The 27,727-nt window shown below is 38.8% G+C and overlaps 1 protein-coding gene across 5 annotated transcripts in view; it reads left to right on the forward strand.

The window, feature by feature from the left end:
* aplp2 (amyloid beta (A4) precursor-like protein 2) overlaps positions 1-27,727 on the forward strand; it is a 102,177-nt gene that overhangs the window by 21,311 nt on the left and 53,139 nt on the right. For all 5 annotated transcript variants that reach the window (XM_056234303.1, XM_056234299.1, XM_056234301.1 and 2 more), the window contains exons 2-3: positions 22,866-23,039; positions 25,333-25,462. In XM_056234303.1, the coding sequence (XP_056090278.1) occupies positions 22,866-23,039; positions 25,333-25,462 (304 nt within the window). The remainder of the gene's footprint in view (positions 1-22,865; positions 23,040-25,332; positions 25,463-27,727) is intronic.

A 27,727-nucleotide genomic window follows, 5' to 3' on the forward strand; every position in this document is an offset into this window, starting at 1 on the left:
TTTGAAACGTGTTTGCTTACTAAATTGTGAGCTGAACGAAAGTTGCAGCAAATATCAGCAACAGGAGTCAAATTTCATTAATCACGAGAGTGAAGAGCTGACTGAAAAGATGATGACGGAATAGGCTATTTTATGTAAAAACGCCTATTTAAGCGAATCTGTCATTGTACTCTTTTATTGTTGTGTTTTCCGTGAAAAATAATAGACTATTGAACTCACAATTCAAGCAATCGGCCCCCGAAATTGCACTAATTTTAGTGACACTAAAAAGTATGCGGCTGCACTGGCATTCATAATGGTGCGCGTCCATGGCGACGAGCGAGCAGAACAGAGCGAACGTTTAGTTAATTTCTACTTCCATAGGAATTCATTCGAGCGCCACCATTTCAATGACTAGACTAGGGGTGCCCAGCAGATATTACAATTGGCAGATTTAAATATACCATGGCCCCCCACCGTCAATTTGGTGTGTGTATAATAAAATCATTTAGTCACTACAATTAAAACTTGAACGTATTTGCTTACTAAATTGTGAGCAGAACGAAAGTTGCAGCAAAGATCAGCAACAGGAGTCAAAATTCATTAATCACGAGAGTGAAGAGCTGACTGGAAAAATTATGACGGAATATTTTGTGTAAAAGCGCCTATATAAGCGAATCTGTCATTTACTCTTTTGTTGTTGTCTTTTCCCTGAAAACCGGAAGCAATCGGTCCCCGATATGGCGCTAATTTTAGTGACACTAAAAAGTATGCGGCTGCACTGGAATTCATAACGGTGCGCGTCCATGGCGACGAGCGAGCAAAACAGAGCGAATGTTTTTTCATTTCTACTTCCATAGAAATTCATTCGAGCGCACTGTGAGCGCCACCACTATAAATGTCCGTGCGGACGTCCTTACTTTACTTTCACTTTTAACTTAGCGATTTAACACGTTTTACACGTCAAATAACCGGTGAGAAAATATTCTCGGAGTCACATAGGCTACCTAATATATTTAAATACAATAGGCCTACCTGATTTTGAACACAAGAGGGCAGTATAGCCCTATGTATTATTTGATATATTTATTTTTTTAACTGAATAGTGCATCCTGGCTGTTTTTAAACTTGTACATTACTCTTAAATTGAAAACAAGAATAAAATGGGTTTAGTTGTGATATTTGTATAATTTTATCTAGAAATAAATGGTGTATAATTAAATTTTTAGAAGATATGAGGCTTTTAGTGTTTATTTTTTTTTTACATGATTTTAATCCCTCGCCATAGCAAAACAATTAGAGATATTCAATAGATATTCACAATTATGCTTCTTTAATGTATTTTCATCATGTTGAAAAAGTTTGGTGGGAATAAAATAAACCACTTAAGAGGAGTGGGTAAAAATGTAGAGCCTGGTTTTGCAAAACATCCACATTAAGACAAAAATAGCCCACTTCCTGTTGGGCTGGCTTAAAGTTGTTTGGCCCGATGAGATCTATATACCGAGTTTCATAATATTACATGCAAGTGTGTTTGATTTATGGACCAAATTTTCTGACGAAGTTTATGGACCAAGTTAATTTAATTAATAAACTAATTATATAAAACTATTTTCAATGCACTACAATTCAACTGGTTATATGCCTTTACTTATTAATACAACTTATTTAAAAAATACAAGGCGTAAGACATTTATTTTCTTTTTTAATGCAGGCCAAACAACACAGCAGTCAAATGGTTAATCTAGCCCCCCTCCCCCTCCCCACACTCACAGACACACACACACACAGAGACGTAGGCTCAGAGAGAGAGAGAGACATAAAATGACAATTTTCAAACCAAAATATCTGACTTCCTGTTGGTTGGAGCTATTGAGTGTAAATTAGAAACTTGTCTGGCTGGAGGAGAACAATACACATACCGATTTTTATTACTGTAGATAAAATTAATCCCCCCACTTTTGACAAAAGGTGGCGCTACTGAGCCCTCAACACGCCCGTTTCTGAAACTTTGCACATGTCTACTGGCTAATAAATGAGATGTGTCTGTCGAGTTTCATGCAATTTTAAGCAATTTCAGGCATGCTAAGAGTCTCAAAAGCATAAAAAAAGAATATTAAAGTTTGATGCGTTGCCACGACAACAGTATCTAAGATATCAAGAATCCATTCACAGGTCTACATCTGCCGTGTGTTTACATTATAGTAGTGAAGTTTGAAGCAAATCGGGTAAAAATAAGAGGGTGATTTCAAAGCATTTAGGAAGTGACACACTTCCTTCTGCCAGTTGGTGGCGCTATAACTTTGACTCACAATAGTCACATCCATGTGATCGGGCTCTTACAACGAACACACTGGTGAAGTTTCATCAAGATCAGTTAATGTATGCAGTAGTTATGACACACTTCCTGTTTCACGTTTCTCGCCATAATTTTGTTTCCTCGCCACGGCCAAACCGTTCGAGATATCAAAAATCCCCTCGCAAACTTTCATCCTCAATGTCTTGACTTCATGCTGACCGAGTTTCGTGCCGTTTGTTTGAATTCTCTAGGAGGAGTATTTCACATTCCATTGCGTGTGTTTTACCAACAACCCTAAATAGCCGACTTCCTGTTGGGCTGGGGTAAAAAGTAAGAGTGTGAAGTATATATGAAACGAGGAGATCTACATGTGTACCGAGTTTCATATTATTACATGCAAGCGTGTTTGATTTATGGACCATGTTTTCGGACCCCGTTCCAGGGGGCGCTGTCGAGCCCCCCTGCCACGCCCGGGTACCATCTTCAGCCCGGCCCTGATGGCCGCGGGTTCTGACCAGTGTGCAAAGTTTCAGGAGTTTTTGAGCATGTTAAGGCCTCCAAAAGTGTCCAAAAGGTAGCAGAAAAATAATAAGAATAATAATAATAATAAATAATCCTAAGGAAAACAATAGGGCCTTCGCCCTTTGGGCTTGGGCCCTAAATATCCTACTCACAGACATTTTTTCACCCATTGTCGATTTATTCTGCAACCAAAAGTGTCTGAATGTAGGGATTCCAAGATAAAGTGAGCAGTATTCAGGTGGTCATGTGATCCCAATAGTAAGAGGGGACCTCCCATCTAAATAATAAAATGGCTTTTTCGCCCTTCATTTCATGTGTGCATTATTTGAAACATTTGTCAAAAGTACTTTGCTTCTTTATGTGCTTCGGTGCATTGTCATTGTAGAAAGCATTTGATTGGATAAAAGTCTGTGTGGTGCAGGATGAGTCATCAGTGAGCAGGGCTGTATATTTTTGAATGCGACATGGACCAAAAACCTCAAAACTCCAGTTTAGATTTAGTGGGCTCTAAGTAAAGGGCACAGACCTCTGAGAGCTGTCAGGAACATCGTTGCTTGTGTATGTACTGTATGTGGCTTTATCATTGTGGATGTTCTGGCAGTCCTCAAAGCAGCAAACTTGTATTGTACTGCAAGCTGATAACTAAGTACAGGACGTGGCTGTACAAGAGAATGAGAGTGAGGAGAGATTGCTTGTGTCTGGCACAGTGAAGTGAGCACAGGCCGTTTCTCAGAAATCCCAAGGTCTATGCGCAGAGATTAGGCGGGCGAGCTGTCGGCCAGACGGAGCCCACGCTGCTGCTTAATCCTGTTCGTTTAAACAGCGAGAGACAAGCAAACAATACCGAAAACAAGCACGGTAAACGACTGCTTTCACAGTGGTGTTCACTAAGCCCCAAATCTCCACTTTACGATGCACTGGATGTCTCTGCTTAGACCTCAGGCCTGCTGCGGAAAGCAAGGTTAAAAGAGACCAATCAATTTAGCATCCATGATCGCAAAACAAAGAGTTTAGTCTTTTACAACTCCGACAAGCTGGAATTACAATCATATCAAAACAAATAATTTGTCACATCACCAACAGCACATGTGCCTTGAGAGTCTTGAGAGCATGCAGACTTACTTTACAGATCACAATATACACAATAAATATGCAACTGGTACAAACTATACATATAATTCACATAATACATGCTTTTACAAAATTATGAGCTTCACAGTTCTGCTTTTAACCCTCCAGGATTTCTTGCCCCTATACTTCCATTGTAGATTTTTACAAATTCACCCACATCATTTACTCACCCTCATGTCATTCTTCACCTTTATGAGTTTCTTTCTTCTAGAGAACACAAAAGAAGATATTTTGAAGAATGTCCATAAAATAAAAAGTCCTCTGACCTGAATTACTTTTATTGTATGGAAAAACAACAACATTTCAGACTGTTCAGTGAGCCTCAGCGAGTAATGAAATATGTTTCACTTTATGTTGCACTTTTCACTTTTCCACCTAAAAATGTAAAAGTTTTTCCTTTTGTGTTTTTCATTGTCAAAACGAAAACAAACACGACTAAAATCTCTGTATTAGACTGCTAGACCAGTAGTTGGTGGTGTCACTTTGTAAAGAAACACTACGTGCCTATAGACTGATGACATGCGCATGACATCACTGTTTTCACAAATTTGCAGTTTACACAGAGACAATAATGGTATCATTTTCAAAAACGTGTACTTTGAAACCCATTTTCAAAGTTGTACTTTTTCAGGCCCCTCCAAAACGCCGTTGTCGTGTAAATGAACGGCCAAAATGCATAACATTTTATAGGTTTTAGTTAAAAACTATGTTGTGTAAAGGGAGAGACCATCTGCAGCTCAATACTGTGGTGTAATGTTAATTTGGACTGTCCATAATAAATAAACAATCAAAACCTTTTTTTTTACTATTATTTGGAGCCCTGTGTGGCTCGTCAGTAGACCCCAAACATGGAAAGGATGTGTGAGGATCGACAGGAAAAAGGAAGAACCCCTGAGAGGAAGGAGGGACTCAAAAGGTGATAATCAGAGGAAGGAACACATACGATTTTGACGCCTGTGATGAGTGACGCCGTCATGTTAAGGCTGGTTTAGTTGCGGTGGACTTGCCACTGTCACCTCCTGCGGGGAAGAAGTGCTGTTGTGTCTATTTCTGTCATCAACATCTGTCGTGGTGAAGTCAGGAATGTAATCCTCTAAAGGGACACGTGGGTGCTAAGCCTGGATTGGGAAGGCCGAGAGGTTCGACCTGTCACATGGCACAGAGACGCTCAGGAGAAGGAAGCCGAGCAACAAAACAAGAGCACTCATGCATTTAAAAGTATGAGAATCTCACACGCCACTGTGGGAGAAGATGCTTGTGTCAGAGTTTGCTGTCAGGATGGGAATGCAGATGGAAGGAGTGTGTGAAAGAAAAGGCAGCAGCCCTCAATCAAAATTCTGTTCTTACAATGGCAGTTTATTTCAGGAGGACACATGGCTTTTTTTCCCCCTACAATTATTTTAGCAAAATATCCGACCCTTACAATTTATGGGCCGTTTTTGCTTCTGTACCTTTAAAGGGGTCATATAATGCCATTTTTGTACAAGCTAGTATGATTCTTTAGGGTCTAAATTAAAAGTTTGTAATATACTTTAATTACAAATTCTCATTAGTATTGTAAGAAAACACTTATTTTACCTGGTCAAAAACAGCTCTGTTTTCAGCAAGCCGTTTCAGTGCATATGACTTTAAATGATAATGAGCTGCGCTCACCCCGCCTCTCTGTGCTGTGTGTACACCATTTGTAACTCAGTAACACAATAACCATAACGCGTTGTTCAGTATAAACGTGGGATTATGAATTATATTGAGAACATCATACATAGAAAACATGCCGTAATGTACCCTGAGTGTAAACCTTAGACGCATTCATTGTGAAGCGTGCAGCTAGCGATTTGCAAAGATTAATATAAATATTAATATAAAGTTTAATAAAACGTTACACTCACTTCAGTTGATCTAGAGGTTCAGTAGGAACACGAATAGCTGGTACCGATCCTTTTTTCAGGAGCAGCTTCTTAGCAAAACCAGCTTTATACTGATCCTCCTTTTTAAAGCAGTCTGGTGTGTGAAATGATTCGCGCAAACATGAAAGCATTGACGTTGCTCGTGGGGAATATTCCCTTCGAAAACAAACTCAGCCACTGCGTCTTCAGCGGTTCGGATTTAGGAACATTAAAATGACTGTGTTCGTTATTACACCCAAGAACAGAACACCACAATCGCTTAGACGCCATTCTGCTCATAGACAGTGCTCCAGCATATCAACAATGACCGCGCCGGTCCGCGCAGACTATGATTGACAGCTCCCTCACGAGCGAGGGGGGGTCTGTTGAAACGTTGCTGTCAATCAACACTTGTGGGAGGGTCTTCCGAGCGTGTGACGTCACAAGGTCGAACGGCTCGATTTGAGACGGGGGAAAACATATAAGGAGATTAAAACAAAAACACTGGATGGATTTTTATCATTTTATGATGGTTGTGTACAGGCACTGCCAACACACATTTCAGTACAATCAACTTGTAAAAGTGCATGTACCATTATATGACCCCTTTAAAGTCAGCATGAAACGAAAGTTGTGATTTGTTTTTCTTCTCTATTGTGATATGCATCTAAGTGAAACTATAGAACTGGACCTGATTTTGTTCATTGGCTATTGATTGAATTGTTGGATGATCATTGTCGTTTGTTATTTCCAGAGAAGAGATGTCGATGCGAAGTGGGGGAGGGGAGTTTTTTATTTATTAAAGGGCACATGAGTTTTAAAAAGTACTGGAATAATAGCTCCATCTTCTTGGCATCTCCAGTTACAAGAAACCCCTTAAAGGGACAGTTCACCCGACAATAAGACGATACGACTATGGCACATACCGCCCAACACTACTAAACATTATCACTAGCTTACTTACTACTTCAGCATTACTATGATGGCTAAGTTGTAAAAATATGTAAACAGGCAGTCGGTCATATGTTGATATGCATGTGGTTGTGTCATCAGAAAATAAAGAAAAGGGGAAGGCTTTTTATGATACATCCCCTTTAATGCAAATCACTACTGTTATCAGCATCAGAAACAATGGCACTGATTATTAAAACATCTGTAATGGTTTTTGATGGTTATGTGCAGTTGATTGTTTTGTCTCAGCATGCCTGAAAACATTATAAGAAACAGATGTCTGAAGACAACAAGGAGATTCAAATGAAACCATCAGGCATTGATTATGTGACAGACCTCAGTGCTTTCATTCGACTGAAGATCGCTTGTTATTAGCGGCAGCAGCCAGTGGTGCATTTCCTTTTAAAGTGGAGCTTTCCGTTTTATTGCTTGCCTGTAGAATTTCGGCTTCCATCTGAGAGAAGCGTTCGGCAGGCCCGCCCGAGTTGTGTTTTCACTGCAGTATATTGGATGTCGTTATGAGATGGTATTTTTAGTCCTCTCGACCGTTACTCTGAGAGAGAGGGAACATTCACAGAGGCCTGGAAATTTCACAGGAGAAACCAGTGCTGCATTTTAAGGGAGTAAAAATGTATCTGAGTGATTTTGTTCTCTCTCAACCCTTTTCCGCTTTCATGTCTTGTCTTGTCTGGTAGTGACAGCGATGGTTCTAATGAGGTCATGTTGGCACTACTCTAACTATCTGCTGTCAAATGGCTCTTAAACTCTACTGTATCATCAACACCCCCGAGTCTTGAATCAGCAAATGAATCAGTCTCGTTTGACATTATTCCATCTCTCACTCTTCCGTTGTTTTTATTCACTCTGTCCATTTATGTCCATCCTAGAGACGGGACAGGTCATGACAATCATGATTATCTTTAAATGGTAGTTTTTCTTGTTTATTTTTTCATAAACTGTGTTTGTTGCGTCTTTGAATTCATCCACTTCAACACATTTATGCTGCAGCTTTAATAAAGCTGCAGCAAATGCATAAATTATGCATTTTTTTTTAAAACCCACTCTACACCAGTCTAATGTCTCAATCTTCATCAAGCAGTGGGAAAGAGGCAGCCGTAATGCTGTAATTTGGTGACGTCTGGGACAGTCCCCCGGAGGCTGTGTTTGTGTGTGTGCTGAGACGTGTCAAGACTGCCTATGTGTGTGCAGTGTGTGTTTGCTGTAAGGTAAGAGTTTTTTTGAGACTGTGTGTCTGAAATGTATGTCAGTGAGTGCCGGAGGGGATAGAGCTTCTGCTCTGGTCTCTTTTCACTGCAGCCTCTCCTAGACACAAACAAAAACAACTACTTCTGTCATACAAATGCACTTTATTGCACAGGAGGCAGTATTTTCCCTTTTATTTCCTGTCCTTTTGTTTGTTTTCTTTTTCTTCAAATTAAAGTAACCTGAGGTATATGTAGAAGCTAAAAAGCTTTAAGTTGTATTTCTAGCCAAGCCCTTGCATTAATAATTTATTATTTAGGCTATATATTTTTTTATTTGCGCTGTAAAGTTTTAAAAATCTTTTTTTTAAGTTGAAACTACTTCTCTAGATGAATGTCCCGGTTATACATTATCACCTTAATTTATGTGGCGGAGTGTGGTCTATAAACAGTCCTTTACAGATTGTTACATCAAGTCCCTTGCGTGGCATTCTTGTGTGATTCGTGCGAAAGTTGCTGGGTTTACTAACTCTATTTGATATATTTTAATATTTAATTTCTGAAAGGAACTAAAATACGGCTGTTGTTTAACAACATGCCAAATATTCAGCTGACGAAACATCTTTAAAAAAAAATTCAGTTGACAAAAATGACGTGTTTATACAGCGCATGCCATTGTAAAGGCTGTGGGTCTATCCCTCACAGCCTCATTAACATCCACGGGAAATTCAACATGGCGCCTACCCTGACTAAGGTTTATTCTAAGTAGATTTTACCCATGGGATTCATTTGAGCAGTGTGGTTTGTGTGATGCTGCCTATGTAGACACTTTTGGGTTTTAATTTCAGATAGGATGTCGTCTAATGTCTATGTAGACAGTAGTGCAGACAGCAAGGAAATTTACAAGGTGTATAGTTACAAGTCCGATACGACTCTTTCATTTTTGGTACTTGCCCATACCGATACTGATACCTGTATTTTCACTGCATATGTTAAAAAAACAACAAATATTTTGAGTAGAGAAACCTGTTCACTGTTCATTCTATTGCTCTATCATATTTCATCTGTCATTTAATAGCACAGTGCATATTCAGAGCTGCTCCAGTCAGTGGTAAAAATCTTTAGACACCAGTGAAATATCACAATTCTCTATTCCAATTTTGATACTACAGCAAAAAGTACTAGCCTAAATAATGTAAAATTTAAAACAAAGACAAGTAAGCAGTTAGTAATAAAATAAGAACAGATAATCAAATTACAAATAGCATAAATAAATACAATAGAACAAAGAAAGACTACAAATGAAATAAACAGTATTTTTAGAGGTTTTCAGGTAGGTCTAACAGTAGCTTTCAGGTACATAATTTGAATAATCAAATGTGAAATAATACTGCAGATTCATTACTGTATAAATGAAATATAGATTAATCTTTATAAAGTTACAAAAGTAATTCAGTCAATGGCTGTGAGTGATTACTTTGTCTTTTGTAGTTTGATTAACAGTAAAAAAACCCTCATCAGCAGGTTTATTATCTGCACGGATCCAATATAGCCCGCCCTACTGTACATGCGTTTTCTTGGTTCTCTCTCTCTCTCTCTCTCTCTCTCTCTCTCTCTCTCTCTCTCTCTCTCTCTCTCTCTCTCTCTCTCTCTCTCTCTCTCTCTCTCTCTCTCTCTCTCTCTCTCTCTCTCTCTCTCTCTCTCTCTCTCTCTCTCTCTCTCTCTCTCTCTCTCTCTCACTCTCTCTCTCTCACTCTCTCTCACTCTCTCTCTCTCACTCTCTCTCTCACTCTCTCTCTCACTCTCTCTCTCTCTCGAGTCATTGGAAGAGGCAAAGACAACGCAAGAAGTGCTCAAAATACAAAGTATTTAAGTATTATGCTCAGTAACATAAGCCAGACAAGGGAAGATTAAAGAAAGTTTTTATTTATTTTTTATCATTAGGCTAAGTGCTCATGGAAGAGATGAGTTTTCACTTGTCTTTTGAGAATGAGAATGAATTTGAGAATGAAAACGTTCTGGAGAGTGATTTTTTGGCTCTCTGTGATGGTACCACGAGCCGTCGCTCATTGACCGATCGTAGACTTCTGGTAGGGGTGTTGTAGACTCGTAAGAGCGAGTGAAAGTATGAGGGAGCTGAGCCTGTGGTAGATCTGTAAGCAAGCGTCAATGCTTTGCTCTTGATGCGAGCCGCGAGTGGTAGCCAGTGCAGAGAGATGAACAGAGGAGTGACGTGGGCCCTTTTGGGCTCGTTGAAGACAAGACGAGCTGCAGCATTCTGGATCATTTACAGAGGTTTAGTTGCACATGATGGAAGTCCAGCCAGAAGAGCATTGCAGTAATCAAGCCTAGAAATAACCAGGGCCTAGTTATTTCTATTCCTAGTTAGTGTTTCTTTGTCTGGACACGCACACTGTACACATGCTGCGTGGTATCTGTTGTTGGTATCGAGTATTTTTATGAGTAGGAGTACACGAGCGCAGTATCGGGCCCGATACTGATAACAAGTGCATCCCTAGTTACAGCGCTGCTGTGCAGATATTTCTCCTCGAGTCGAGGCGGCCATATTAGCGTCCTGTTCTTCTTTCCGAGGTCTGGGCAAAGTAAACACGCTCTTTTGCACTCCTACGCTCTACTCTGACCTCTGCCGTCTCCTTTGCACCAGGCTCGTAAAAGCTGGCTTGCCAAGCATACTGGGAAGAGCGTGACCCGACTGACGGAGAGCTGCCCTTTCACCTCTGACTCTGAATGTCCCTCAACACTTGAACTGCTCTCTATAAACAGCACAGTCATTTTTCCTACCCTTGCAGGCGAGAATTGAAATGTTACAGGAAGAAAAAACGTTGAGCAGTGTGCTTCAAAGCAAAGTAATTCACTTAGAGCAAGATTCTCTTCAAGTTGTTGCTTCGCCATGACTCGTGAATGAGAGAACCAACTTTACAAGCAAACAGTTTACAATAATGCCCAGTTGCAGGAACTCACTGCATTATGAGTTACCTTCTGACAAACTTTAGAAAGCAACAGTGCATTTAATTTCTAAATTCCTTCTGGGATTTCGTTCCTTGCATGGGTTTGTTTGCCTGAACTGGGTGTGTTGTTCACAGAATGTTTGTTTTCAGGATATTTTTGTGCTGGACATTTTTGGTGTTGAATGTTGTTTTGGCTTTTGGGAAATGCAGTGTTCTCGATGCCTGCCAGATACACATCCGCACACAGTACTGATCTCTCTCTCTTTGTTTGTGGATAGCTGAGATGCCACTGAGGTGTTTCCATAGAGATGAGGACAATTTGAACAAGTCGTCACTTATGTCGGCAGAACCCTTGCTCGAACACATGGGTCTGTGCTCTGACTGTAACTCTCTCTCTGTAACTCTCTCTCTGTAACTCTGTTCCAAATCTAGTGAGCTGACTTGTTGCCTACACAGGCAGCATCCTTGCCTTCATGGAAGTTTGCTCTTTGCATGTTGTTTGTTGTATTTACTTGTTTCTATATTTTTAATATAGTGCATCTTTTTATATATTAAGTATATATTACCTTTCTTTGTTCTTTCTCTGTCTGCCTTTCAGCTTTCAATCACATATAGAGAGCATGTTGAACAATTTTTCAAGTCTTCATTCAACACATACCTATTTTCATTCTAAACTAATGAAATCTAATCTTTTAGTCATTACAGTTCAACCCAAACCGTGAATGTGGCCCTGTGATAAACCGGATCATTGTAATACACAGAGTTGTGTATGTGTGTGTGTGGGCTAATTTTTGTGAATAATGGCGAGATTAGATGTCATGTGATATAGTCCGAGGTTTTTTGCGCTGTGCACCATTTCATGCTTGTATTCCCGGACCCTTTCCTCTTGTACGTTTCCCCTTTGTGTGTGTGTGTGTGTGTGTGTGTGTGCTAATTTTTGTAAATAATGCTGAGATTAGGTGTCATGTGATATAGTCCGGGGTTTGTTGAGCTTTGTACCGTTTCATGCTTGTATTTCTGGACCTTTTCCTCTTGTACTTTTCCCCTTTGTGTGTGTGTGTGTGTGGGCACAAAAGTGTACTGTCAGACCTCTTGAGATGAAGGACTGAAGACTAATGAGCCATAGGGAGAGACACTCCAGCGCTCTCAGGAGCTTTCACACATACACTCATGAGTTCAGCTGTCCATGAGAATGTCACACGTCACGCTGAACTGGTTCACACTCCTGTTGAGATCGGCCTCTGCTTCCTGTGACATTGGCCAAGTGTTCCAGAGGACACCGCGGCATGATTTATTGAGGTTTCTCAACATTTTATGCGTGCTTGTGTGTTCTGTGCCCTAAAATGTATTTGGACACTTAAGACCTAAAAGTGTCTAAATGTTTGATATTTTGTTGTCCTGTGTAACGAAGTGCTTATGTATACTGTGGGGACACTGTGGATTTTGGGTGTTTTTGCGGTAGCTGAATATAATTCCATCTGATTTGACTCAGATTTTTACTGCAAACTTGTTTTCTTGTTAGCTGAAGTTTTGTTTTCTTGTAACACTCTTGAGTTCTGGTTATTTGTGTGTTCCACAGCTTTAGGTCAGTAATAACGTCTCACTCCAGCGGGGATTTAGAAGCACTGAGTCACTCTGCAGCAGAGGAAGTGTACGGAGAAGTGAGGGAGATCAGCAAAAAAAACAAAAAAAAACGAGAAAAAGCTGTCGCAACAGCGTCTAAGTGCGTCAATTTGCCCCAAAATTGAGAACCACTGGTTTAGGCATATAATATGAACACGCAATCATGCTTACATCTGCACCAAAACAATCGCTCCGAGATCACTCGAACGAGGTGGTATCGCCCCGATTGAGGTGAGAAAGCAATCCGATCCAACAAACGAAGCAATGTCATTATTTAAAACGGGAAATGTGTCCGATTCTGTGAGTTTTTGTGATCTTCATGGATTGACGCCGAGGAACGTAAAGAGTTATGTTAAACATAATTTAACATCAGTCTAAACAATATGGGTGTGGCCAGATATCTTAAGGCCGGTGTGAGAGAGTTTTGGTTGTTGGTAGGATGTTGGTTCATTTAGGAGTATTACCCAGTACCAAACCACATTTCAAAAGTCATGCTAAAAGCCTGACAAAAATTTGAGGTTGCGGAGTGAATGTCGCCGTCCTGTCTGCAAATATGACGTCAGTCAGTCTCGGGACAATGGGATAGTTGTGACGCTCCACACACCTTTATCTTGCTCAAATTTGTGTAGGAACAGGCGGTCGTTTGTGATTTAGTGTGTCTGTTTGCTCAGAGATGTGAAACTAGCCTGATGTAAAGGTCAGGAAGATTTGAACAGACTGCTAAACCTTGGAACAGGACATATTCAAAGTGAAAAGGCAAATGGTTGTCTTTCCTGTCTGGCTTTGTGCTGTCTGTCAGCTTCCTGATTTATAACGCGTACAGTATTCACAGTGTTCCTGTAACACGTGACCACGAGAGCAGTGGATTAAACGGTCTAAACCACGGTTAAGCATTCTTTCACAGGGTCACACGCAAAGCAATGCATTCTGGGAATCCCAGTGATGTGACAGGCTGGTGCAGTACCGGATTGGATTTTCATCAGGGGTGGGCTGTATGTCCGACATCTTATCACAGCAGGAGTATAGTACAGCAACTGTAATATCATGATATATTTTTTTGCTGAAAATCCAACAAAATATTTTTTCAAAATATAAATGACTTTGTAATATCTGTTTTTGGTTAATCCAGGCAGTTAACTAACAGCATATAATCTTTTTTTGCTTTTGTGCCTAACATCCCTTAATAGCAAGACTTGTCTGGGACACGTCCCGTTCTGTATTTTTGCATTACTCCATGTCTTATAGTCATTTTCATGTGTAAAGATCATAAAGCAGTTCTGCCCACTAGTAAACACTATAGTAACACTTAGCACTTTACAGCGAGGCTCCTTTGGTTAGCATTAGTTAACTACATTAATTAACATGAACATGTTTATTTTTTTAAATCTTAATGATTCAATTTAATAGTGAAAGTGACGCTTATGAAAAATAGGATAGGTAAAATAAGCTATATCTTCAGCTTACACCTTTTTTGGTTAATATGTCAAATTATCTGTAATAATTATGGAATTGTGTATGAAGACTGAAATAAAAATATTGATGATAGTACTACTACTACTAAAGCATTTATTAATCTTCGTTAATGTTATTTTTAACATTTACTATTACTAATACATTATTAAAATCAAAAGTTGAATTTGTTCATATTATTAATGAACAGTTGTATATTTATTAACGAACATGAATACAAATGAATAAATATCGTAACAAATATGTTGCGTATTGTTAGTTAATATTAGTAAATGCATAGCGTTAACTATATATAGGCCTATAACTTTATTATAAATTGTTTCCAAATCTCTACCTGTTGACATATTTCTGTGGTCACAAAGCCTACACAGTCATACCATCCGGCCCTTATTTTCATCTAGCCTTTTTCCATGTTTTTGTTTTTGTTCCATGTTTTCACAGAATTACTGCCCAGACCTGAGGTTGAGGTTTTTTGTTTCCACCCTAAAAATAGAGTCATGTTTTGTGCATTTTACATCTACAGTCTCTTCACAATTATCACAAACAGGTGTCTGTGGTTACAAGAGATTTCAGAAGCACAGTTGTGCTGTGTGGAGCAGACCAATACTGACTGTTTGGGCTTCTTCACGTCACCCCTGCAGTGCCCAGACGTGTTACAAGCTGGTTTAAGAGAAGCTCACAGATGGACAGACATTGTAAAAGTTGAATTAGACTGTGTGTGATTCCTGCACTGGGCGTAAAGAGTCTCTGTTTGTGTTTTTAGGAGTGCCAGCCAGTTGTGTTTCTGTCCAGGCTGAGGTTGGGCTCTGTGTTTGTGGCCTGCAGAGTGATTTTCCCATAGTTTAAAATAGAAAACCAGAGGCCACACACACAAGGGATTGGATCTGCGGGGTGTTTCCAAACATCAGGCTCTGTCATAACGGCCCTTTCCTGTGTGTGTGTGTGTGTGTGTGTGTGTGTGTGTGTGTGTACATGTTGTTCTATCCCGGTGGGCACTTAAACCTGAATGCACACAGACTCATGGGGACCTAAATTGAGGTCCCCATAAGTAAAAAAGCTTATAAATCATACAGAATGAGTTTTTGTTTGAAAATGTAAAAATGCAGAAAGTTGTGTGTGATGGGTAGGTTTAGGGGTGGGTTAGTGTAAGGGGACCGCATACAGTTTGTACAGTATAAAAACCATTACATCTATGGAGAGTCCCCACAAAGATAGCGAACCAGACTTGTGTGTGTGTGTGTGTGTGTGCGCGATACCATTAAATAACTCTTCATGTAGCTGTGTGAGGTCACTAATAATGAAATATTTAAGCAATGAAGTACCTGGATGTTCTATATTATAAATATGGCCCTGGCTAAAGTAGCCATTACAAAGCTGTTACATCAGGTTAATAAAAATATCATTCAAATGTTATTAATTCATCATTTAAAAAAATGTATCTGCAGCGCATGAATTAAAACTATTTTGGTGTAGTGAGGTTTTATTTATGTCTGTTTTTGTAGTGATACACTTTGGGTAGTTTTGTGATATATGATCTGCCCCTTTGCAGTAAAGATGTTTACGGGGGGGATGTAAATCCTGCTTTATGCAGTAACATGGCTCTGGTTTGTTTTTATGGCAGATCTTAATGGCTCTTTCTGTTTAGTATTGTAAAATAACAGTAGTATTATTATCAAATAAAATAAAAAAACAAAATAGAAATGAAATGAAATTAAAGAAATTTAAAATTTTAAATAAGGTACTTATGAAACCAATTCAATAAAATGCAAAAAGTATAATGAATTTAAATGATTATAAATTAATTAAAATAAAATGGTTAAAATCAGATTACATTATTAATCATGTATTTTAATTTATTTTTTATTCATATATTAATCTTGTATGCCAGAAATATTTAACACTATATACGATAATCACACACACGCATATATAGAGGACTGTGAAAAAAGTCTTAGGCACGTTAGTATTTTCACACACAAAAATGATTTTAAGTCAGTTATTTATATCTTTTGCTGTAGTGTGTCAGTAGGAAATATCAGTTTGCATTTCCAAACATTCCTTTTGCCATTAATTTTAATAATCCAGTGAGATTTCTGTATGCTCATTTTGCTCAAGGAGTCTGACAACAGCCGGTATGATCTGATCTCACCATTTTTTTCTGTTTCTTCATGTAATCCCAGACGGACTCGATGATGGTGAGGTCAGATCACACCGACTGCTGTCAGACTCGTACAAAAATCCCACTGGATTATTATATTTAATGGCAAAAGGAATATTTGGGAATGTAAACTGATATTTCCTACTGTCATACTACAGCAAAAGATAAATAACTGGCTTAACCATTTTTCGTGTGTTAAAATACTAATGTGCCTAAGACCTCTTCACATTATGTGTGTGTGTCCATATATATATACACGCACACCCACACCTGTATGTGTGTATATGTATATACAAAATTATTTAATAGGAATAAATACATTTAAAAGTTGTTTAAATTGAAAAACAATAACTACAATTTTGGTAATAAACAGAGTGCCTCTTATTTTGTCAGACAGAGACATACTGCACTGTCTCTCTCTTTATAGTGATATTTAACATGCGGTTGAGTTCTGCGCTACGGGGTATAGTTGGATAGGGAGTGTTTTCTCATGTCTGTGTGAATATAGCAGCAGTAACACAGAATGACCAGAGCCACAGGAAGCTCGTCTGCTACATTTCCATACAGGGCCGGCAGGATTTATTGTGAAAGTGTGTGCCTGAACTATTAGCAAATATAAAGGGGGAAAAGAGAAGAAATGAAACTAGGAGAGAGTGTGCTTGTGGTGAATGAGGTCAGGTTTGCTGGAATTAGAGACTCATTTTCACACAAGGTCTCTGTTGTTCGTGTTTGTTCACTAGTGACGCCAATATCGAAATCTCTCTCATTAGCGTCCCCATGTTCGTTCCAGGATTCCGGCCCATTGCTTGCTTCCTCCTCCAGTTCTAAACTCAGTGGCTACATGTGTGTGCAAGCTTGTGTCTACTCTAAAGTAAATTTTATGCCTTCAGCACATTGAAGATTTGGATACAGAGCCATTCTACCTTCTCATGGGTACATTTGCTTTCGCATTGATTCTGATTCTTCCCGAGAGGCTTCGTCCACTACTTTGAGTGTGTGTGTGTCAGTCAAAGTTTAAGTGCTGTTGAAATGGACTGCCGCTTGCCATCTTCCACTTACTGCTGCTCTTGCACTTAAAGCTGGAGTATTTTTGCTTGCACTGGTCATTGTTACTGGCCCCTTTTCTTTCTGTCTGTTCCATCACCTCTGTCCTTCTTTTCTGATCTTCTACCCTGTCTCTCTCGCTTCTGGTGTAAACAGGCAGCCTGATTCTGTATTTGCTCTCTATTTCATCTCTTTTGCTTCCCTGTTGTTTCCTGTCGCAGTTTTCTGCAGCCATAACATTACAAATGCGCCTCAGGCTGATGTTTACAAAGAAAGAATGAGAAATGAGAAAACAGGCAAGGGTCAGGATGGTTCTAAAAGTTGACAAAATAAATAAAGGAAATTATTTAAATAATATATTATTTCAATTTGATTTATTATTTAAATAAATACTATTTTTTGTTTGTGTATTACATTTAAAAAATTACATAACAAAATGTATTTATGTATGGAGTATAAATGGTCTTTTGTATTTTGTATTAAATACAAAAATTTAAGTTTTTAAAAAATAATTTTTAAGTAATACATTTGTATATGTAAAATTTAAGTTGCAAAACAAAATCAATGGTAGTAGTAGGGGTGGAACGGTACACAGAAGTCACGGTTCGGTTCATACCTCGGTTCAGACATCACGGTTCGGTACGATTTCGGTACAATGGAGGGAAAAGCAAAACAAAAATGCAGAAGGCATTGTATTTTTTAAATAAGTTTTTTTAATAAAGGCATAGAACCAGTTTATTTGTAGTGCACTGACAATAGTTTTATATAATTAGTTTATTAATTAAATTAATAAAAAGACAAAAAGACCTTGCGATATGTTTGGTAATTGTACCTGAATTAATTTAAAATTATTTTGCTATATCTCAGATCAAAATATTTGTTTTTCCTTAATTTTAATTAACATTATTAATTGACAATGTAACATTATTCTCTTCTGAATTATAAATAATTGATTTCTGTATAAAATAATAGGCCTACTACCATTAAAAACACATTCGATTTTCTTTTTTTAATCAATGTAGAATGTGTGAGATTAGTGCTCCGAGGACTAGAAATGGAAACCAATGCAATATGACGAATGTCCAAAAGATGGAACACACAGACTGTTTTGAAATGGATTTGGATAAAAATATGTTTTGCTTTTAAAACAGTGTGTGTGTGTGTGTGTGTGATTTTGGTTGGGTGACAGTTGTAGGTTACAGTTTGACAAGAGTTTACAGTGTGACAAAAGCACAATGTTGTGTTTTATTGCGAGTGTACACAAATATAAGTAAACACTTTGGAGTATGTTTTTTATGTTTCCACTGTTCTATCGCGCGCCTCTCTCTCTCTCTCTCTCTCTCTCTCTCTCTCTCTCTCTCTCTCTCTCTCTCTCTCACTCACTCCACTCACTCACTCACTCACTCACTCACTCACTCACTCACTCACTCACTCACTCACTCACTCACTCACTCACTCACTCACTCACTCACTCACTCACTCACTCACTCACTCACTCACTCACTCACTCACTCACTCACTCACTCACTCACTCACTCACTCACTCACTCACTCACTCACTCACTCACTCTCTCTCTCACACACACACACACACACACACACACACACACACACACACTCCAGCATTGCAATCTTGACATCGCTGCCTGTTCATTATGCGGTCACGGTCACACCAAACGCGAATAGAGCGTCAAATTCGCGTCTAGTTCGACGCTAGTCCAAAGCGAATAGGACGCGCGTATAAAGCCAACGTTTGAACGTTTGAATCCAACGATGGTACAGATTATGTGTCCCTAAAGAACCCGCGTATCTAACGGTAGTTCCGCATTACATTAATTAATTTGCACGCGAGTTTTATTTATTTTTATACCGTGTATTCTCCGTGTAAATTCGTGCACTGAACCGTGACGCCCGTACCGTTTCGGTTCGATACGAATACATGTACCGTTCCACCCCTAGGTAGTAGCATATATACTATTCTTATAGCTTTAATGTTTTAATATTTTCTTTATCATTTAATAGTATCATTTAATAGTATTCAAACATTTATTTATTATTAATAAATATTTTAATATGTATGGAGGAGCATATTCTTTTGTAGCTTTAACATTTTATGTTTTTTTTTTTTTTTTCAAACTTGTACTTAATTCTTAATTATTGATTAAAGGGTTACGTTTTAGTATCCTCATGTGTATATTTGCCCCTATATGTCCATAATATTCATCAAATTGCAGTATTGATTTAAAAACCCTCCAAACAACCCTATTTTAGGTATGAATTTTAAGACGCAACATCCTGGGCGAGTTAAATCTCTGTTAAAGAAGTTCCACCTCTAAAGTCATCCCATTTGAAGCATCACCAGCCATCAAAGTGCCGCTTTTGTAATAAATTCACTGCCTTATTTCAAGCCTATTACTGTCAGACTTCAAATCGTCTACTGCGAGTAATGTTTCCATTTATTATGTGTAGGCTAATCCATTTTCATGATAGTTTTGCATAGTCATGATTTATAGGGGTTTATCCGGGTTATCTATCAGTTACCCCACTGAAGGACAGCATTTAGGTTACACATACTGCTAAGAAATGCATTTGATCTGCTTAATTTGAATTTTACATCTCACAACCCATTTTACGAAATTAGGAAATCAGGAAATTCAAAAGGAAAAAATATGTGATGGCTGATGGGTCTTGATTTTATCCATCGTGGTCTATAATAATAATAATAATAATTCATTACATTTATATAACGCTTTTCTCTGCACTCAAAGCGCTTTACATGGAAGGGGGAATCTCCTCAACCACCACCAATGTACAGCATCCACCTGGATGATGCGACGGCAGCCATAGTGCGCCAGAACGCTCACCACACACCAGCTATTAGTGGAGAGGAGACAGAGTGATGAAGCCAATCAGTGCATATATATGGAGATGATTAAGAGGCCATGATGGACAGAGCCCACTGGGCAAATTTGGCCAGGATGCCAGGGTTACATCCCGGGATTTTTTTTTTGTGACCACAGAGTCAGGACCTCGGTTTAACGTCTCATCCGAAGGACGGTGCTCTTTGACAGTATAGTGTCCTCGTCACTATACTGGGGCGTTAGGACCCACACAGACCACAGGGCGAGCGCCCCCTGCTGGCCTCACTAACACCTCTTCCAGCAGCAGCCTTGTTTTCCCAGGAGGTGTCCCATCCAGGCTTAACCCTGCTTAGCTTCGGTGGGCAACCAGTCTTGGGCTACCAGGTGAAATGGCTGCTGGCGATGTAGTAGTAGATGTAGTTGATTGGATTGTCCATTACATACCAGAATTGACTTTGGTGTTTGTTGGGGAGAGATTGAAACTGAGATTTGTGTGGCTTCGGAGCAGAGTGTTTCCCGAGTGGAAGGAACGGGCAGGGAGGTGTGGCTGAATGGTATTGTGGAGGAAAGATGAAGCTGTCAAGTCTGTCGTTGGACTGTGTGTGGTTTACTGGGCTGTCTTTGCCCTCCTCTTAGCTGTTTTGCAATGTGTTTCTCTCTCTCCATACTAATCCTTTGCTTTTCCTTTCCTCTCTCTTTCCACACTTCTTTCCATTTTAAAGGTAGGATGATCCGCCCATTTACTGAACTTTTGGCAATTGTGCAAGTCTAAATGTTACACTGATTTATAAACTAGTTACTTGAACCGTTAAGGTTATTGTAGTATTCTTTTATTTTAATTGTTTAATTGTATTATTATAGTTTGTTACTACTAACTTATAATATTTTTTAATTATTTTTTCTGAAAGGATGCATCAAATTGATAAACGAATTATAATGCTTTAAAAGATTTCTATGTCAAATAAATGCTGTCCTTTTGAACTTTCTATTCATCAAGGAATCCTGAAAATATGCATCACGGTTTCCATAAAAATAGTTAAGCAGCACAACTGTTTTCAGCATTGATAATAATATATATATATATTTATTTTGAGCAGCAAATCAGCATATTAGAATGATTTCTGAAGGATCATGTGACACTGAAGACTGGAGTAATGATGCTGAAAATTCAGCTTTGCATCACAGGAATAAATTTACATTTTAAAATTATATTCAAATTGAAAACAGTTATTTTAATTTAACTTTTTCCACTATATTTTTTATATAAAAAAAAGCAGCCTTGGTGAAAAGATACTTCTTTCAAAAACATTATAATTATACCGACCACATATATACACACATATACACAAATGTGTTTGAGTAGCATGTCTCAAGTCTCAACACGGCAATCAACTCACTTTGTTTTGCATCTTCACACAAAGTTCAACATGTCTGGGCCGTGACCCGACCCCCCGCACTTCTTCAGGCTGTATCTGTCTTTAGACTGCCAAGAACGAACACAAGGTTTGGGGAAAATACACGCCTCTTTAATTGCCCCGTGATTACTCCAGTTTGTTAACATTTTAGAACGGTAATCTTACAGTTAGAGATGAATCTTATCTTTCATCATAGTTGAGAGATGTTTGTGTAGACCTTTTAATGACAGGCCGGGTGTAGCTGCTTCCCGTTTCAGGAAAAGAGGAAGAACATGGTAATGTAAACGAAAGTGTCTCCTATCTACAGGAAGGACAAAAAGGGACGAGAGGAGGGAAACTTCACTCCTTTCACGGAGGTGGGGGATTTTGCTTGATCTAGTGAAACCAGGTTTAGGAATTTTTGCTTATGACATTCAAAAATCCCACCTTCTGTGACCTTAATGGCAAACCGATGCAAAAACATCCTAGATACCAAGTGAAAATCCCAGCCGTCAGGGACTTTTTGCTGCGTTACCCGACCTCTGGTTAGTAAATGTTTAGCAGCTGTTCCACTGCTATGAGTTCTGCAGTGAAGTGGGCATCATCAACCTCCGCCATCGGCAGGAAATGATGCGTTTAGAGGCTGTCGGACATCTTTGTTTTGTCCCTGGAGTGTTTTGAGCGATTCAGAGAGTCATCAGGAAGGTCACAGTGTGTGTTTTGAGGCATGAATGTGTGCTGAGAACAAGCATGGATGGGACAGACAAACTCTCAATGCGATCAAGCATGAATAAACAAACTAAATCAAATTCAAATCTGTTTGATACGGCAAACGGTGATCCTAGAGCACAAGGAATATGTCTCTAGAGATAATATCTGCTTCAATTTGTCCTCATTATGTTTTTTCTGCTGACTCTGGGTAATATCTTTCTTTATGAGAATAGACAGATGGGATGGGAACAAATTTCATGTTGGTTTGTTTTGTGGCCATATGCAAGGATAAAATTTGACAAACGTATATATAACATTTTGGTAGATATATGCATTTAAAAAAAAAAAGTGTTTTCTGGGAAAATGGTCCAAATATATTTTAACAATTTTTTTTCATATGTGAGAATGGAATCCTCAACTGACTATTAATAGCCAGCCAGAATGTGAAAAAAAGTTATTGTTTTAATGTTTTTTTTCCCCCTTTGTCTTTGTGTCAAATGACTTCATATGTCATTATAAGAGAACTCATGTGTGATGTTTAGGCCCCCATGAGTATATTATGGCTGGTCTGAACCTGCTCAACTTTTATTGGCCTATAATAAGAGTGTCCATTGAACTTACCCCTCTTATTCTTTCTCTCACCCTTCTTCCTGTCTGCTCCCCAGGCACTGGCAGCTAATGCAGGTACAGGATTTGCTGTTGCAGAGCCGCAGGTCGCCATGTTTTGTGGCAAACTCAACATGCACATTAACATCCAGACTGGCCGCTGGGAACCGGACCCTTCTGGATCCAAAACCTGCGTCGGAACCAAAGAAGGAGTTCTGCAATACTGTCAGGAGGTAAAATAACGCTACACAGCAGAAATATGTCTATTAAAAACATTGCCATTTAGCTGAATATTTTTTTCTCAAACTTCTTGATAAGGTGTGAAAAGGTTGCTGGTTCAGTTCTTACAATCTCCTGATTGATAAAATCTTCACTTATCATGTTTCACTTGGAAATGCATAGGTTGGGTTACACACTGGCTTAAATTAACTTTTTACTTTTTAATATTTAGTAAATTATAATATTATAAATTACATAACTGTTCAAAAGTTTTGGGGTCAGTAAGATATTTTTTTAATATGAAATTAACACTTTTATTCAGCAAATATGCATTAAATTGATCAAACGTGGCAGTAAAGACATTTATAATGTTACAAAATATTTTTGTTTGGGAAAAAATGTTTATCAAAGAATCCTGAAAAAAATGTATCACTGTTTCCATTCAATTATTAGGCAGCAAAAACTCTTCACAACATTAATAATAATAATAAGAAATGTTTCTTGAGCAGCAAATCTGCATATTAGAACTTCTGAAGGATCATGTGGCACTGAAGACCGCAGTAATGATGCTAAAAATTCAATTTTGCCATGGCATGAATCAATTACATTTTAAAATATATATATAAAAAAAGAAAACAATTATTTTGAACTAATATTTCAGAATATTAACGCATTTACTGTATTTTTTGATCAAATAAATGCAGCCTTGTTGAGCAGATAAGACTTCTTTTAAAAACATTAAAAATGTTTACTAGGGATGGCCCGATACCATTTTTTTTCAAACCGATACGAGTACGAGTATTTACATTTGTGTACTTGCCGATACCGAGTACCGATACCGATATTTCTACCGCAAAAGTAATAGGCTCCCAGAAGAGAAGACGACTATTTTAGAACACAGGTTAGAAGACTGTTTTTATTTTCTTCTCTGCTTGTTTTAACAAGTCTAAAAATAAATAAAAATTAGTAAAATAATAAATGTATTAACTCACAAACCACTGTTAATTTAACATTAAAGCAAGCAGGCTACTGCGTGCATGGTCTGGCATGACTGAATGCGCGCAAAGTGCGCTCCCTTAATAAATCCTAAAAGCTGACAATTCATCGCGATCTCACACATCTCTGTTATTATCAATGAAGCTGACTGCACAATCAATCTTTCATAATATCCACACTTTGTTTGTTATAATTAGAGGATTTGCCAGCATACAGAATTCAGCACTGAACAAAAAAGTCCGTTTTGAGCGGTGAGGGGAGTCTATCTTAAATGCTTCTGATTGGCCATTGCGTTCCAGAAATCAACACATATGTCTGTGATTGGCTACATCGCTCAACGCTGTAACCATGTTATGAATAGAAACTCTGGCCTGTAAATCGTTTCTATTTTGTTGTAGTTGTTCTTGTTGCTTTTCTGCAAGAGATGAATAAAAATCTTTTAGTTTTTGTTTTATTCATAGATATTTCTAGTTTGCGGGAGTCCCGCGAATCGTTTTATTCTCCCGTAACCCGCACACACAGAGTGAGTGCAATACCGCGCGCGCTCGGCCATCAGATCTATGATGCGTCTTCAGATGTTTAATTAGATTTCTGGTGTTAAACGATGTACTTTCTTTCCCTCCTCTCGACACCTTAGCTGAACATAACTCACAGTCTGCCTTGCTGTTGTCATCACCCCTTATCTTGAAATGAGCCCAAACCGCCGACATTATACTTTCCTATGCCTCAGTTCACCTCGACAAAGCACTCGCGGCGGCCAGTTTCGTTTTGCAAAATGTACGTGGTATCGGTGCGTGGTATCGGCGAATTTTTACGAGTACGAGTATATTAGGACAGTATCGGCCCGATCCCCAATGCCAGTATCGGTATCGGGCCATCCCTAATGTTTACTGACCTCAACGATTTGAACTGTAAACTTAATATCTACAACAACAAAAAAATACAAATGGAAAATGTTTTTAACTATCATCTTTAGTCATTGGGTTGTATATTATTGCTGTTGCTGCTTATTTATGAAAGGAATAAGCCTCCAAACACTGTACACTAAAAGATCCTTTTCCACAAGTATATTAAAAAACATCATTTGGTTAAAAATGTCAATTCTCTCATCTGTCATATGGCTGGCTGCAAAAAAGCAATACCCTCCCTGTACATTTTGTGATTGGTTTTCATCAATGTCCTTTTAATGGATTTCAGGAGAGAGTAAATCTTGAGTTAGTTCCAATACATGAGCAGATGGCATCAGGAGATTGTGAAGCATGGATCTGCGCTTACAGTTCAGACTGAATCTCTCTGGTCTCTTCCCTTTAGATGTACCCTGAGCTGCAAATCACAAATGTGGTGGAAGCCAACCAGCCAGTCAAGATCGAGAACTGGTGCAAGAAGGACAAGAAACAGTGTAAGGGACACGCTCACATCGTGATCCCCTACAAGTGCTTGGGTAAGTGATGTTTGATTGACAGCTTTGTTGTCCTTTTAAACGGGCAATTATCCAGAATGCCTCATGGGGTTAAAGGTGCCATTGTGGAAGTAAGACATCTGAGAACTAGAACAGCAGTTCAAAGTGACAAGACTACGACGTTACAGATCAAATTCAGTCCCTGAACTGGGGCTCAGGTAGCCCGCCGTTCGAGGCCTTTTACAAAATATATTGTGATGCTACTCCACTACTTAAGTAGCTACAGTCAATCTCACAGTTATATTACTGTCTTGCAACTTGAAACCCCAACCCCCCCAAAAAGTTCAGTTAGTACAACGCTGGTCTCAGGGGCCACGTACACACTGTAAAGTTTCAGGAGTGACAACCACATTTGCGAGTAAATCATTCGCAAATGCGACCAAATTTCATGAGAGGTGACTAAAATATGTCTTTAATTTGCTCCCTGTGTCGCCTTCTCTCACACACGCGCACTCACCATGAGAGAAAGAGAGAGCACATGCAGGGCTCGTTGACAGAACTGTCACTGTCCCAGTCGGACCAGTGCTGCGTAGTCCTGAAAGTTGATCATTTGCACGTGTTTTTAAGCCTTGCCAATTTAAACATTCAAGAACAAGAAGATGCGAAAGATAACTTTCCCGTGCTGTGTGAGAAGTTTTGTCTGCACAAACTGCACATCCCATAGAATACCGCGTCTGACTGCACGCGAATACTAAATTAATCTCTCGTTCACGTCGCTTGAACGGACAATTTCACACAAAAATATGCCAAAATGTCTTGGCGAGTATCCTAGTAAACATAGTTGGTTATGTCCTGCTGTTATTCCTGCTGCCTGTGTTTTTAATGTTAGTCATATGAAAAAAGACTCACTGGAAAAAATTACTCGGTGCTCTTGACTGAATAACTTTTGTAACTTTAATAAGGATTCATCTATTTAATTTACACAGTGAAGACTATGCAGTGTTATTTTACATTTGAATAGGCTACTTTATTCAATTTCTGCACCTAAATACAGTTAGATCTCCCTGTAAAACCTGAAAAGCACTTGAGCTTCGGTGTGTCCGTAGAGGGTTGATTTTAATGTGGGAGTGAGTCCCCTAAATTATCGTTCCATGTGTGTGCGGAACGTGACTCACTCCTGAAACTGCGATGATTGACACCATGGTAACCATAGCAACGTTCTGGCGTCTCGCATGATTGGTATCCGCTATTCTGACTAAAGTAATATTACAGTTACAATAGACTAGACTCGTTATGTTCAGCTATTTTAACTAAAGCACAGTCGATGGAGGCACCGTGTTTTGTTAATTCTTAAAGGCTGCTTCACAGAGCGCGCTCGCAGTGTTGCCATAAAAGCGTTTTTGGGCTTGTTGTTTAAACTTGGCTCATAAATCGACCGAGTTTATGGAGTTATTAAATTGAAATTAAATTGCGAGGTTGGTTGCAATATTTCGGTCTTATTTTCAGCATAAAGCATTTATTTTTTTAATGGGCTTGTTCTTGTTCACTGATTTCCTCTCAAGATCTGGCAACACAAGTGAGTCATGGCTTGTACCGTTTTCCCTGTGATTTCTTGCACGGCACATACAGACGAGAGATACATCTCTGATCCACATTAAAATACGTATTTTAACATGCATCAGAGATGTATCTCTCCTTCGTTTGTCATATCTAATATCTCTCGCTGTACACGCCATTAACAACTAGTTGTTCAGTTCGGTTCCATACACACTGCGTAGAATTGTTGTAAATGACTGAGCTGTGTGTGCGCAGAACAGGATTAAGCACTAAAAGGTGAACTGACAACTGAATTTAGCTGTAGTGTACGTGACCAGGAAGGTGGCAGTGGGGTGAAAAGCCATTATTGTGTGGAGAACTTCATAGTAATAAAGCAAAATCCCATTTCCCCCTTCCAGACAGAGGCTGGTGGAGATCCATTGGGCTGTGAGTGTGTATTGTTATTTCTCTCCTCAGAGGCGGCTAAAATACATCGCTTCTCCTCCAAGAGTTTTCCCAGCAATTGGCAATGACAACTTGGTCATTGGGGTGGTTTAAACTGTCAGAGTTTGTAAACTCGCTTTAGCACTCTTTCTTCACTTCTTTTTTTTTTTTTTTTACTTTGCTAACAGCGTGTCCGACTCAATAACTGGATGTTTGCGATGACTTGTACTGTAGTTAACATTAAAACACATCAGTGGAGAATCTCTGCATAGAAATTGCAAAGAATCTGATCAGAAATTTAGGGCGTTTAAGATTTTTTTTAAAATG

This window comes from Rhinichthys klamathensis, unplaced genomic scaffold, assembly GCF_029890125.1.
Source record: "Rhinichthys klamathensis goyatoka isolate OS25496 unplaced genomic scaffold, OSU_Roscu_1.1 h1tg000391l_1, whole genome shotgun sequence".
Taxonomy (NCBI): Eukaryota; Metazoa; Chordata; class Actinopteri; order Cypriniformes; family Leuciscidae; genus Rhinichthys; species Rhinichthys klamathensis.